General features: G+C 31.5%; 1 protein-coding gene across 1 annotated transcript; it reads left to right on the top strand.

Annotated features, from left to right (window-relative positions):
• The first annotated feature begins 10,254 nt into the window (after positions 1-10,254).
• LOC114164324 (cellulose synthase A catalytic subunit 7 [UDP-forming]) lies at positions 10,255-15,406 on the top strand. Its single transcript, XM_028048959.2, has 13 exons — positions 10,255-10,515; positions 10,659-10,854; positions 11,158-11,360; positions 11,441-11,537; positions 11,664-11,778; positions 11,908-12,174; positions 12,255-12,600; positions 12,778-13,041; positions 13,149-13,361; positions 13,466-13,676; positions 13,787-13,983; positions 14,074-14,427; positions 14,535-15,406. The coding sequence occupies exons 1-13, from the start codon at positions 10,441-10,443 to the stop codon at positions 15,114-15,116; spliced, it is 3,120 nt and encodes a 1,039-aa protein (XP_027904760.1). The 5' UTR covers positions 10,255-10,440; the 3' UTR covers positions 15,117-15,406.
• The last annotated feature ends 302 nt before the right edge of the window (positions 15,407-15,708 follow it).

The raw sequence follows: 15,708 nt of genomic DNA, 5'->3' as shown, positions 1-15,708 counted from the left end.
GGATACATTAAGACAGATAAGCCATCAAATGTTTGGCCTCACGCACTAAAATGTCTTTCCCTTTTTCCTTTTTTTCTTTGTTTATAAAATTAAGAATCTTGAATATATGAATGTAGTTACCTCATAACCCCACATATGAATCACAATATAGAATGTGTGGCAAGGTAGAAAAAAAAGGTAGAAGTTGATCTTGCCCAGAGTTACAATTTTTCATTTTAATGAAGAATGAGATCTTTAACTATCTCTTCTTTTCCTACCTGAAAAGAAAATTACATAAAGAAAATATGTGCATATGATCACAGGATAAACTCGTTTATAAGGGTATCATCTCAAATATGTAAAGTGCTACAATTGCAATGCTACACCAATTCCTATACCAGCTAGCAAGCAACAAATGGTCATCTTTTGAACATTATGAGCAGTAGCACTATAAATGTAGCATAATTTTACCCATCAATCTCAAAAATACCTAAAACATCAAACATTATGAGAAAATAATTTATGTTCATATTCAAGTCAAATTAGAATTTTGAGATACAAAGGGACAACAGAAAAGTTTCTAGTTGTAGTGTGAGAAAATAAAAATATCAACCTTCATCAATCATTAATTTGTATTAACAACAGAAAAGTTGTTGACAAGATTTTGTTCACAAGTTAATCCAAAGACCATAGTTATTGGTACATAAAATTCACTGCAACTTATACTTCAATATCACACTTTAATAAAAAAAAAAACCCACCATAATTACCCAAAAAAATCAATCACAATCACAATATCATAGAAAAATGAGCACACTTCTTCCTCAACATAATCATCTACGTAAAAATGATTACTTTCTCCAAATTACAAAAACAAAATTTGGACAAAACTCAAACACAAAATAAATCCCTAAAACTACAAAATGACATGAGGGTTAAAAACAGGGTGCAAAAATAGGGGTTAAAAAAAACCCTAAACCCAAAAAGCACATAACATGGTTTTGAAAATAACAAAATGCGGAAAGAACGAAAACTTGTCTACAATGTCTTCGAACTCCAACACTGAAAGAACGAAAGCGAACAGAGTCAAACTTTGTTAAAATTTTATTTGTCAACTTATCATTTTCCAAATAATAAACAGATTTTACACCTCCTTCTATTATTTATCACTTATAATGTTATATAATATTATCCAAAACACTATTTTTAACTAAAAGGAAAATATTGAATAAATAATATGAATATATTTCGTTGTCGGTGTACTAATAGTTTCAATATAATTATTTTAATTAGATTAATTAAATTAAATTTTATTAATAATTAATATCTATATATATAATGTTAATAAGTAATTAATATTAAAAAAATAAATCAATTATTACTTAGGTTTATTTGGTTTAGAAAACAATAATATTACTAGACACAAGAAAGAAGATGGTAAAATAGTCATTTTATCAAGATGATAAAATAGTCATTTTATCGAGCATGTGGGGGTGCTGAAAGAAAAAGCGTATGTTTTTCTTAGGTTTATTTGGTTTCTTCATAAATTCAAGGTCATTGCTTCTTCCACCTCCATGTTTTCTTCCTGTACGCTCATAATGTTTCAAATTCTCGTTATATCCTTGTGAGTTAGTTATTTTTCATTTTACAATTTAAGGTTTGATCATGTGATATGTAGATCTTATGGATTATATTATCTAGAATTAAAAATACTATATCTTTATATTTTGAATTATATAATTAAGAATATAAAATTAATATTTAAAATTATATATTTTAAAATATGTATTTTATAATATATTTGGATCGTAAAATCTAAAATTTATATTTATATTTTAGATTGTATAATAAAAATGTTAAATTTACATTGGATTCTACGATATGAAATTATGTAATATAAGGGGATGGAACCATTGTCATATCTAAACTAAAAAATTTCGATTCACATATATCTTGGCTATATATTTGTTGATGTATACAACGATTTTTTTTTATCATCGATTGCCAATGTTGTAGATGGTTAGTTTGTGGAGTAAACTTTCAAGTAAATTAACTAGAATATTTTTGGCAAATGTTAACTAGGCAATTTTTTTAGCCACAGTTGAGTGAAAAGTTAGAAAAAAAAGAAAAAAAAAATCCAACAAACATTGTCATAAAAATAATAATAATAGTTGAAATAAACTGAAAATAGTTTTGATTAACATTAATTAAGAAAATACTATATCAGTTAAAAATATTGAAAAACTCTAATCGAAAAATAAAATCAACCACTATCAATTATAAATGACAGGGGTAAGGCCTACTTCTATTTTAAGTTAATGGACCAAACTTTAGTGAGTAAGGGTCCATAGCCAACCACTTGTTTCCCAGTAACCCTCCCAACTGTTCATTTACTCCCTATTCTATTTCCTTTTTTCAAAGTAGTTCGCCTTCCTTCTCCTCTTTCTTTAGTAGAACCTCAGCTAGGGTAGTTGCGAAATCCCCCTTTGAATTAGTCGAACGCTCCCTCCACGTTTTTGAAGTATCTATCTGTTTTTGGGTTCTAAATCATGCTTATAATGCCTGCTTGCTATTGTGGTTGCTAGGAAATGGTTAAAATGTTGTTTGGTTTTGGATGTCTAATGTTGCATGCGTGAGTAGGTGAGAAACCTATTATTCTCACCCAAACGAACAACTCTCACATAAGCGAGAATAGCAGAAACTCACATTTGTCTCTACTCGAGTTGTCGCTTGGGCGAGGAGCTTCAATTTTGAACAAAGAGAAATCTCGCTCAGGCGAGAAGGTCCCGCTTAAGCAATAACTTGCAGAAAACTAATAGTGCCACTGTTCGAGCTCTCACTTAGGCGAGAATGCCTAACTTAAGCGAGAGAACCTCTATCGCTAAGTGAATGCTTCTAGCTTGAGCGAGACTGGTACAAGAATGTGTTTTATTACTTGCTCTCTGCTATGATTGGCTGTTTTACTTCTTAAAGGTATGATAAATGATATCGTGCATGTATGGTGTGATATTTGGAACTGGATTTCATATGTTGGGCATGAGATGATTATGTTTTGAGATAACATGTATTGTGTGAGCTTGACTTAATTCCATGAGTCTCTTGGAGAGACTTTATGGTGGTGTTATTGTAGTGTATGTAATTAGATAAGGATTCAAGCAAGGTTGCATCTTGACACTTTAATGAATCAATCAAACTCATGTAGAGTAGACTAGTTCAAGTGGTGAGAGTATCAGGAGGTCCTAGTCTCTGGTAGGATAATGGCTTTAGATGATCATGGACTAACCTTGTGCGTGGTAGGGTGAAACTCATTGGCGATGGCTCTGCAGAGAAGTAGAGACGACCATAAGTGCAAACAACCAGTGAATCCGATCTCATTACATGTATCCAGATAATCGAGTTATAAGGTATTTGATTGGTTGTTATCATATGTCTGGTGTGCTTACTGATTTTGCTTGCTTATAAACTGTTTGCGCACATGTATATCAAAATTTATTTTTCCACTAGCTTACTCTTTCTCTTTATGTCTGTTTCTTGTTTGTTTTTTTTTTTTTTTTTGCAATGATCATCAATGTTGGTGTGAACAGATTTGAAGACCCCCTGGTGACCACCATGATGATAGAGATGATGCGGTGTAGTTTTTAGTTTAGCTTTCTTGGATCTTGCTCATTGTGAACCTCTTTTGAAGAAGAAACTTTATTTGTAATTCATTGCTCTGTGAGCAATCTTTAGGACAAATTGTTTCATGTTTAGATTATGTTTATGACATTGGTATTCCTTTTTCAATATATTATGGATAAATGTTATTGTTGATTATAATATATCTTATGTATGTGCTTTAATATATATTATAATTATGTGATATGTTTTATTTATTAGAATTATTCTATTAAATTGGGATGTCACAGTAACCATTGATATTTTAAAATTATTAACTATCATTTGATATTTAAATACTTTTTACATTTGATGGTGAATGAAATGTTGTATTCAAAATAAAACAGTTACAAAATAAAATTAATTTATTTAAATATAATATGAACTGTGAAATCCACTATCAAACAAGAAGATAAAAACTACCAAAAGAGAAGATTGAATGTCCTATCTTGAACACTTTTATCCAAGAAAGTTTGTAATCGTGAAATAGGCTCTGGGTAGCTGACATTCTTTTCATTAAGGTTGGTTGGGATGTGAGTATTGTAGACGGTAGGTATAGTTCCAAAATCATATCATTTATGGAAGTTCTTTATATTTATCACATTTTTATTATTGTTGAATGCTTGAAATTGACACTAATATTCATGCTTTTCAATGCTGCATGTGAGAACTGCTGACTCGTATATAGGAGTCTTAAATCGCAGGTAGTTCTGTCCCAACAACATACGCATTTCCTGGGAAAATAAAACATCATTTTCTGGTCAATAAAACTTCTTCGTATGTTTTGTCTCTTAATTTTTAAAAAATTGAAATTAGTTTTTAAAATTGTTGATCTAATTTAGTCTTTAATTTAAAAAATACATGAATTTAATCCTTTTAACCAACCAAATTTTGTTAAATTTATTTAACATTTCAATTGCGTTTCACTGTAACATTTGAGTTATTTATCCGTTTGATACATTTTTGTTTCAATGTTAATTGAGAAACGAATTTGAAACGTCAAATAAATCTAATCAAATTTGGTTAAAATGATTAAATTTACATATTTACGAAAAAGATACTTATTATAATTTTTAATTAAATTTAAAGATCATAAATATATTTAACCTTTTATATATATATATATATATATATATATATTTATTTATTTTGTGGTCTGAGAGATATTCAATTGCTAGATGTAGAAGCTGTAACTTACGTACCTAATGATATGAGGGTAGCTTAGCTTTTAAGTTCTTGACTTCCAAGACTAATACTGACATGTTTTTTAGCTTGCAAACAACGTAGTCTTCTGAAAGCAACACGTTGTAATTGTTTTTGTTTTTGTTTTTATCACTCAAATTTACCTTGTCATGTTAAAGCCTTTTGTTGAGGACTCTTTTCTATTGTGGTTAAAACGTTTTCGTATAATATTCGTTTCTAATTAACTTTCCATTGTAATAGGCGTCTATAATTAATAGAACAAATGCTAAATACATAACTTTGACATCCTTCACTATGTGTCTTAAATTTAGCAAAATATTTATAATATTTCACATTAACTTTTAACATATAGAGTCAAGTATGCATCGGTTAGGACAATTCTTAATACTTTGAACCGAAAGTCTATCAAATTTGTAATGAGATTTAATCTTTTCCAAAGGAACAACAAAAGAATTAGTACAAAGGATAAATTTAATTCTATATACTAAATCTAAAATAACAGTTTTCTTAAGAGTTAATAAAAATTGTGAATTTGTTAAAAAGCTTTTGGCATTGTCTAAATCAGACAGCTGTAAGTTGGAGAAGGATTTAAAGTCGATTTTAATAATCACTCCACATTTGAATGAAAATAATTAGAATGTGATAGTTGGTAATTATGATTTGATGTGTTTAATGTTATACCTACTTTTAATTTTAGTTAACGTATAGCTTAAGTGTGATGTTCAAGTTTAATTGCAAATATTAAGGAATGTGGTAATGTCTCTTGTGATAAGAAAATGACAACTCAATGGCGGAGGTCAAAAGACAATGACCCCTACTTTTTCTTTTTTCTTTTTTCTTTACAATATTACGAGTCTAAATAGTAAAGATATGTATATTAGTTTTTCAAGTTCAATTTTATCACAATATATAATAGAAAATAATCATTGTCAAAGTAAGGAAAGTATTTTTAGGTAAGGAAAACATAATCAAAGCAATATTCATCGTAAAAAAGAGAATTCTTTTATTTTATTTTTAAAATTTGAATTTCAAATTTGTTTTCCTCGAAGCCCTACGACATTTGACTCGTGTTATTATACAGTACTTATAAAAGTAAAATACACTAGCAAATATTGAAACGAGTTACCTCTCTCCGTAAATCAATAAGATCCGTATAAATGATAACTTTCATTGATTATATGATGTAATAAGTATATTTAAACAATTTTGTGATAAGATCCTATCGACAAAAAATACGATCATTTCTAAATTTGAATCAAATAACAAAAATAAATCAGAGAAAAACACGAAATAAAAGAAGAATGGAAGAGGTCACAAGCAATCTAAGATTGATAAATCAAGTGAAAATTCGTTATAAAAGTGTTAATCTTTGATAAGAATCAGAGTACTAAAGAGAATTTTCTCTCAAATAATGCAAATGCATATAATATGAGTCAAAAGTGTTTACATTACATGAGATATTGGTAACTCTATATATAGGCACATTAATTTAAGAAAACCTGGAAACCCTACAAGAAGACCTAGCCCAAAAACATCAAAACATAAATTAATTTATAAAACAAATCCCAAAACCCAATAACATAGAAACATAACTAATTTCTAAAAGAAAATTCAAAGTCCAAAAACATAAACTATTTTTTCTAAAAAGTATCATTTAATTGTGCTCTAAGCCATGATCTTCGTATCCTTGGAATTTCTAATTGATTGTAGCATCAGGAGTCTTGAATATATTTGATCTTTCAATCTATTCAAGAAAACTTAAAGTCCAAAAACATAAACTATTTTTTTTTCTAAAAAGTATCCTTCAATTGTGCTCCAAGTCATGATTTTCGTATCCTTGGAATTTGTAATTGATTGTAGCATCAAGGGTCTTGAATATATTTGATCTTTCAATCTATTCAAGAAAATTCAAAGTCCAAAAACATAAACTATTTTTTCTAAAAAGTATCCTTCAATTATGCTCCAAGCCATGATTTTCGTATCCTTCGAATTTCTAGTTGATTGTAGCCAGAGGCGGACCAAGGAAGGGACAGGGGGGAGCCGTGGCCCCCCAAACTTTTTTTGAAATTTTTTTATTTATGTTATATGAAAATTGTTTTGTTTTTAATTTTTTAAATTATGTATAAGAAATTTGATTTTTTGGAATTTTTTAAATAATAAAAGTATATATTGGGAATTGATAAGAATTAAAATAGGTATCTTTTTATTTATTTTATAAAATATAACATTTAATGGTAATAAATAATAAAGCATAAAATTAAATTTAATAAAAAATAAAAAAATTTATTAAGATATTTTTTATTTTCTCTCTCACTATTTTTTGAGTTTCTCACATATTATATCCACTTTAGACTTTTATTTGTGTTGTTTTCTTTTGTTTATGAAGAAAAAAAAGAAAGTTGAACACAAATTCATTATTTTGTGCTCTCATTTTTGTATGCTTTCTTCTATTATTGAAGAAAAAAGTAATTCTTTTTTTCTCAATTGATAGTGAAATATTAGTTTAATAATTAATATTATTTTTTATGTCACGAGCATTTGGTATATTTATTTTTATAAATATAGAAGAAAAAGTAATGCACTAAGTGTTTTTTAATAACTGGTTTTTAATTGTGACTTGATTATCATATATTTTTCTTTTATTAATTACGTATCGCAAATTTTACTTAGATTATGATAAATTATCTTTTAGTATTTTTTTTAAAACATAAGTATATTGATGAAGAAATAAAAGAATAAATTAATTATTTAAAAGTGATAAAATGGAAGCTACCGTGAGGAAGAAAATAGAAAAAATCAATCTTTGACAAAAATAGGAAGTCAATTACATTTATTTGATTGATTTTTTAATCCGTCTCGTTTTATTTTAACTTTTCTTGTTTCTATAACTATATCAGAAAGATAATTTTCTACAATGAAAATTATCAAAATAAGATTGTAAAATAGAACAGAAGATGATTTTTTTTGCTGACGATATGATTATTTACATTAAAAACAAAATATAACTAAAAAATTTAGTATTGATTCAATTATTATTGAGTTCAATAATCTTACAGATCCATAATTAAATATATAAATTAAATATATAAATTTTAAGTGTATTTTGGCACCCCCACAAATATCGAGCAAGATCTGCCACTGATTGTAGCATCAGGAGTCTAGAATAGATTTGATCTTTCAATCTCTTGCTCCTTATCCTTGTCATAAGTCCTTTGAAATGTAAAGGTTCATTTTCAAGTTTTTCTTGTATGAAATCTATGAATAGTCCTCTATCATACTCTCATTCTTAAACAGAATTTATTCTCAAATTTATTTTACTTGAAGATTTCTTATTATCGCTTTGTCAGCCTATTACACTAAAACGAGAAAAAATAACAAAATTATTTTCATGCAAGATAATTAAAATAAGTACGTATTATATGTATTAAAAGTTACCAAACCTCAGGCATATAAATTGCAACAGTGTTTTTCATTTTTTGGTTGGATTTTCTTTGAAATGAACTGACGACACTATTATCTAATCCTTATGTATAATTACAAGTAATCATCAATGAGACCTATATTGAATGATAAATAAATTAATCATGTAATTAGCATAATAAAAGAAATACAAGTTAAACAACTAACCATTCAATGTTTTTGCGCGTCACTCATCTATAATTGTAAATATTGTTGAATTTGAACTCATGTGTTCCCAAATTTGTAGAAAGATAATAACACTTAATTTATCTATGTACCTAATATAATGAATAATTATAAGTTAAATGTAATTACTATAATATAAAAAATAATTAAAATATGACTTACTTGACCAATAGTTATATCACTAACATGTTAAACACCAAGGTTCCTCCAACAACCTTCAATGGTAATAACAAAAACTATTGACGCCAAAAACTCTAGCTAGTAAAGCCTATAAGTATACACCACTATTAAAAAAAGTAGTTGCTTAATTCTCTTCCATATTATATTACTATTATTCTAACACTCCTACTAACTCCAGCATTATAAAGTGTTGTGTAAGTGAATCTTCATGCATTACTCAATGTAACAACTAAAACTTAGTCATAAAAGAGTTCATTAGCTCCAAAAGAAGACCTTGTTCTTTCCATAACTTATTAAATGATGATTTGTTTTTTAAGTAAAACCAAAATGTATTTTCAATTTTCTCATGTAAGTTTCGAGTATTCCTGTCTTGAAAACGATTATACTAAAATTTATATAGGAATACATAACGACCAATTTGATCTTAAACGTCTGAGATGATGCCAATTTAGTCATTAAAAAATACAAAATATTATATGATTTTCTCAATGCATGAATATGTTTTACAATTATATTATACTGCTAACTTTTGTTCAATTATTTTTGTTATTAAAATATATTTGTATATTCAACATATTAGTATATTAGAAACTATATTGTTAAGTTTATTTGATATTTTAAACACGTTTTATAATAGTATTTGACTTAACATTAAAGTATTTGACTTAATATTAATAGTATTTTATGTGTCAAACAATATAAATAACTCAAATACAATTCTGAAATGTATAAGAAACATCAAATAAATCTAATAAAATTTGATTAAAAGGACTAAATCCACGTATTTCAAAAGATGAATGCCTAAATTGATCCAAATTTTCAAATTAACTAATTCCAAAATTCACTTAAAGTTAAGGGACAAAAATATATTTAACCTAAAAAATATTAAATTATTTAAATTGTTTACGCTGACTGATTTCTTCTTTCATTCTTTTTGAAGAATAACTGTGCCCGGTTCCAATTTGCCATTTATCCTTTATCTATGCATTTAAAATAATAAAAATATACACATATTAATATAAAATAAATAATAGAAATTAAATAGGATACCTTAGATGAGATAAATACGAACTTCATTCGTTCCATGTTGAGAAAAAGTGTTTGACCATAGAAGTATAAATAACAATCTTTATATATATATATATATATATATATATATATATATATATATAAATAAAGATTGTTATTCATATTTGTGTGTGTATGCATTACACCTCGACCCACCTGAAATTACTTTCGTTTGATCAATACTTTGCTTAAATTCCTTAAATAACTTGTTTAGGAGAAAGAAAACTCAATTTGATTGATACTAATTAACCATAATTTCACATCAGTCTATCTTTAAATATGAGAGTGATTTGGCGCATTATCACATCTTACCCACTAGTAATTAAGCTTAAACTATGATTTATGAGCAACCGAAAAATTAACCTTGTGCAAAAATGAACTGAAAATTTGATGAAAGGGTGAAAATAACAGAGACGGTATTTAGAGGCTTGTAATTTGTTTTGGAAGCTTGAAAAGGATACGCACCAAGGTAGCCTGCTAGAGAAGGCTTCAAAGCCATGGTGGTTGAAAAATAGACGAAGCTTAGCTTTAAGGCAATGGGGACCCTGCAACCAACAACAGCACCCTTATGTGGACATATTTGGTGAGGAACAAAGCACCAATTTTCCTTCATAAAACACAAACCTTTGATCACAAACCTTAGCTTCACAGCACACCCTTTGTGTTGTGTTGTATTATATCCAATCCCATTCACAAAGTCACCACCAAGACATGGAAGCCAGCGCTGGACTGGTAGCAGGTTCACATAACCGCAATGAGCTCGTTGTCATTCATGGCCATGAAGAGGTAATGTAGTGGTAGTAGCAATAATGAAAGATAACTGCTAGAACAAGTGCTGTCAAAGACCCTTTTTCTTTGTGAATGTGTGTGTTTGTTTTCATGTAACAGTTCGATTAACAGTACTATTATGTCATGGGGTTTTGGTGCAGCACAAGCCATTGAAGAACTTGGATGGTCAAGTATGTGAGATTTGTGGTGATGGCGTGGGACTCACGGTCGATGGAGACTTATTTGTGGCTTGCAATGAGTGTGGTTTTCCAGTGTGCAGACCTTGCTATGAGTATGAAAGAAGAGAAGGGGGCCAACTTTGTCCACAGTGCAAAACCAGATATAAGCGTCTCAAAGGTAAGCCTTCAACCGATATTATGGATATGTCACTTTTTGTATACCACCTTTTCATCCTTTTTTATGAAATAGTGAGTTAAACTGAACCTTTTCATTTTCTCTTAGTAAGCATAAGTCCAAGTAGATTTAGTTCATACTAAAACGTTCAAACATTTGAAACCTTAATTTGTTATTGCTACAGTTAGATGTAGTTGTGCTAATGACAGCACTCAAAATTTCCATTTATTTTGATGTGGTTGAACTTGAACTCATGGTTGAAACAAGTAGGGGACCTGATAGATCTTGATCTGTTTGTTCATTAAGGGAGCCCGCGGGTGGAGGGAGATGATGAGGAGGAGGATGTGGATGACATTGAGCATGAGTTCAACATTGATGACGAAAAGAACAAGCATGGCCATGCTGCAGAGGCCATGCTTCATGGGAAAATGAGCTATGGAAGAGGTCCTGAAGATGATGAGAATTCACAGTTCCCAATACCTGTCATTTCTGGGGGGCGATCTAGGCCTGTAAGATTTCACTCCAATATTTTCCTTTACATTAACTTATTCTCATACAGCTATAAAATTTCATTCATGCATGGATACAGGTTAGTGGCGAGTTCCCAATATCATCTAATGGTTATGCGGAGCAGATGTCTTCTTCACTGCATAAACGAGTGCATCCATATCCAGTGTCTGAACCTGGTAAGTGGTGCCCTCTTTATTAGTAGCACAGAAACCTTTTTCCTCATGAATCTATATGCAGCTCCTTGAACTGTTCTTCTTAGTGTACTTACTTCAATATGTGACATGCTATGATGTATACTTCAGGAAGTGCCAGATGGGAGGAAAAGAAAGAGGATGGATGGAAAGAAAGGATGGATGACTGGAAATTGCAGCAGGGTAATTTGGGGCCTGAGCCTGATGAAGATGCAGATGCAGCCATGTATGCTTCTTGCAGTACATTTTAGAAAACTATGTTTATGCAGTTATTGATTATCCACTACGATGAAAGAAATAATATATAACAATGATATTTTGGCCACTGTGTAAATGTGGATGGTAATTATTGCAGGTTAGATGAAGCAAGGCAACCACTTTCAAGGAAAGTACCAATAGCATCTAGCAAAATCAATCCATATAGAATGGTGATTGTGGCACGCCTTGTGATTCTTGCTTTCTTCCTCAGATACAGACTTATGAATCCTGTGCATGATGCACTGGGGCTGTGGCTAACCTCTATCATATGTGAAATATGGTTTGCTTTTTCATGGATTCTGGATCAGTTTCCCAAATGGTTTCCCATTGATCGAGAGACCTACCTTGATCGTCTTTCCATCAGGTAAAGGTTGCACAATTCTATAATTATGTTGATTGAGACCTCAAAGTTTAAACTTGCTGCTTACCAACATGTTTTTTCAGGTATGAGCGTGAAGGTGAACCAAACATGCTTGCTCCTGTAGATGTCTTTGTTAGTACCGTGGATCCAATGAAGGAACCTCCTCTGGTTACAGCAAACACTGTTCTTTCAATCTTGGCCATGGATTACCCAGTGGATAAGATATCATGCTATATTTCGGATGATGGAGCCTCAATGTGTTCATTTGAGTCCCTGTCAGAAACTGCAGAGTTTGCAAGGAAATGGGTACCGTTTTGTAAGAAATTTTCTATAGAACCTCGGGCCCCTGAGATGTACTTCAGTGAGAAGATAGACTACTTAAAGGACAAGGTGCAACCCACCTTTGTTAAGGAGCGTCGAGCCATGAAGGTTTGCATTATTATGACTAACTAGTAGGAATCGTAATCATTAGTTATGATTTTGACTTGTATCTATGAGGGACTAATATGGTGAAGATTGAAATGTATCTATGGTACTAAATAATTTGATTCAAACTTTTGATATCTGTTAGAGAGATTGATTTGCTGTGAATCGTGTAAATGGCAGAGGGAATACGAAGAGTTTAAGGTTAGGATCAATGCACTTGTTGCAAAGGCCCAGAAAGTTCCTCAGGGAGGATGGATTATGCAGGATGGGACACCATGGCCAGGAAACAACACTAAGGATCATCCTGGCATGATTCAAGTGTTTCTTGGAAGCAATGGGGGTCTAGATACTGAAGGAAACCAGCTTCCTCGTCTTGTTTATGTTTCTAGAGAGAAAAGACCTGGTTTTCAACACCACAAGAAAGCTGGTGCCATGAACGCTCTGGTAGAGTTTCTGAACACCTTTGGTTACTTTCATCACCACGCTCGTTCACCTTTATGCACAACAAATATTTGATGACCCTACTAATAAGTGCTGTATTTTTTTTACAGGTTCGGGTATCTGCTGTTCTCACAAATGCTCCTTTCATGCTGAACTTGGATTGTGATCACTATGTCAATAACAGCAAGGCTGCCAGAGAGGCCATGTGCTTCTTGATGGACCCCCAGATCGGGAAAAAGGTCTGCTATGTCCAGTTTCCTCAAAGATTCGACGGTATTGATACACATGATCGTTATGCCAACAGAAACACAGTTTTCTTTGATGTAAGAAACTCAAAGCTAGCAGGAACTTTTCCTTGCAATTTACTGTCTTTTAACATTGTGAGCAGAATGTTTGATCATTCACCTGTCTTTTTGTCTTTCTGCAGATTAACATGAAGGGTCTTGATGGTATTCAAGGACCTGTATATGTGGGGACAGGGTGTGTTTTCAGGAGGCAAGCTTTGTATGGCTATGATCCTCCAAAGGGTCCCAAGCGTCCAAAAATGGTAAGCTGTGATTGCTGCCCTTGTTTTGGAAGCCGCAAGAAGTACAAGGAGAAGAGTGATCCAAATGGAGAGGCTGCTGCAAGCCTAAAAGGTTATTGTTTTGCTTTAAATCTCTAGTCTTTCTTGTCACCAACTTATGTCTCACTTAATTTCTTTCCTTTTACCTCTTCCAACCTTGTGTCACTGGTCTAAATTCAATAGGGATGGATGATGACAAGGAGATACTGATGTCCCAAATGAATTTTGAGAAGAAATTTGGACAGTCCTCTATCTTTGTGACTTCTACCTTGATGGAAGAGGGTGGTGTTCCTCCTTCTTCAAGTCCAGCTGCACTTCTTAAAGAAGCCATTCATGTGATTAGCTGTGGATATGAAGATAAAACTGAATGGGGACTTGAGGTACACCAGTAACATCTTTTTTATGACTGAGAATTTTAACTAGAACAATTAGCATATCCAATTCATACTTTTGCTTTTGAAAATGTGCAGCTTGGTTGGATCTATGGATCTATCACAGAAGATATTTTAACAGGCTTTAAGATGCATTGCCGAGGGTGGAGGTCTATTTACTGTATGCCTAAGAGAGCTGCATTCAAGGGCACTGCTCCAATCAACTTGTCAGATCGTCTGAATCAGGTGCTTCGTTGGGCACTTGGTTCCATTGAGATTTTCTTCAGTCACCATTGCCCTCTATGGTATGGCTTCAAGGAAAAGAAGCTAAAGTGGCTTGAGAGATTTGCCTATGCAAACACAACCGTGTATCCATTCACCTCCATTCCTCTTGTTGCCTATTGTATTCTTCCTGCAGTTTGCTTACTCACTGACAAATTCATCATGCCACCGGTAATGATCTTGTTCTTCCCCTTCCAATTATAACATGTGTAGTGTATGTATGTACTAAGAATCTTTACTCATAATGCTACTTTTTTCTGTTTGTGGTGGTGATCCAGATAAGCACCTTTGCTGGTTTGTACTTTGTTGCTCTCTTCTCTTCAATCATTGCAACTGGTATTCTAGAGTTGAAATGGAGTGGAGTGAGCATTGAGGAGTGGTGGAGAAATGAACAGTTTTGGGTGATTGGTGGTGTATCAGCTCATCTTTTTGCTGTGATACAAGGTCTGCTAAAGGTTCTGGCTGGAATTGACACCAATTTCACAGTCACATCCAAGGCAACAGATGATGAGGAGTTTGGAGAACTATACACCTTTAAATGGACCACTCTCCTAATTCCTCCAACCACTATCTTGATCATTAACATTGTTGGTGTTGTTGCTGGAGTCTCAGATGCCATAAACAATGGCTACCAATCCTGGGGACCACTCTTTGGAAAACTCTTCTTTTCTTTCTGGGTCATTGTTCATCTGTATCCATTCCTCAAAGGTTTGATGGGTCGGCAAAACCGCACACCCACCATTGTGGTGATTTGGTCAGTTCTATTGGCTTCTATTTTCTCTTTGCTGTGGGTAAGAATTGATCCATTTGTTCTCAAGACTAAGGGACCTGATACCAAGTTATGTGGAATCAACTGCTGAAACACTAGTATATATATATATATATATATATATATATATATATATATATATATATATATTCTTTGTTAAACATCTTTGAAAGATGTGTGTAGGGTAATTCATGGTTTCAAAAACCAGAAAAGTGACACTGCACAAGTATGAATAAGGAGCGAGTGAAATTTTTGTGTAGCATAAACAGTGTTATCAGTTTTGTAAATGTTCTCAAAAGCTATTGATTATACCATATTGTTTGGCTGAAACTGCCCCTGGATTGTAGAGTAAATCAAAATTGCAGACTAGTATGTTCACTATTTGAAAGGTTGGTATGTTAATGTGGAACTCAAAACCATGTATGAAAAGAAAATAGAAATATATTAAAAGAAGAAAGCAAAATGTTAACCATAACCATTGTAAATGGTGGGCTCCATCATATTCTCAACCAACACCAAATGATAGAACCTTACAAGGCAAGGAACATCCAGAATAAGAGGGGAAAAATGATAAAATAGAGAAACAAAAAGTTATAACATTCTATACCTATCATCTCAGTATTACCTTTATGTGAGAAATTTAAGTATAAATCTAAATAACTAAATAAAAATGAAAAAGTTGA

Source organism: Vigna unguiculata, chromosome 9 (assembly GCF_037176805.1).
Source record: "Vigna unguiculata cultivar grain cowpea cultivar isolate G323 ecotype 2 chromosome 9, ASM3717680v1, whole genome shotgun sequence".
Taxonomy (NCBI): domain Eukaryota; kingdom Viridiplantae; phylum Streptophyta; class Magnoliopsida; order Fabales; family Fabaceae; genus Vigna; species Vigna unguiculata.
The sequence above is the reverse complement of the archived record's forward strand: the minus strand, read 5'-3'. Positions and strand labels throughout refer to the sequence as shown.

Bases quoted from the DNA above. Each gene is read 5' to 3' on its own strand.
- LOC114164324 (XM_028048959.2), top strand. From the start codon at position 10,441: ATGGAAGCCAGCGCTGGACTGGTAGCAGGTTCACATAACCGCAATGAG. The intron at 10,855-11,157 runs GTAAGCCTTCAA...TTGTTCATTAAG, and splicing joins CAGATATAAGCGTCTCAAAG to GGAGCCCGCGGGTGGAGGGA. The intron at 11,538-11,663 runs GTAAGTGGTGCC...TGTATACTTCAG, and splicing joins ATATCCAGTGTCTGAACCTG to GAAGTGCCAGATGGGAGGAA.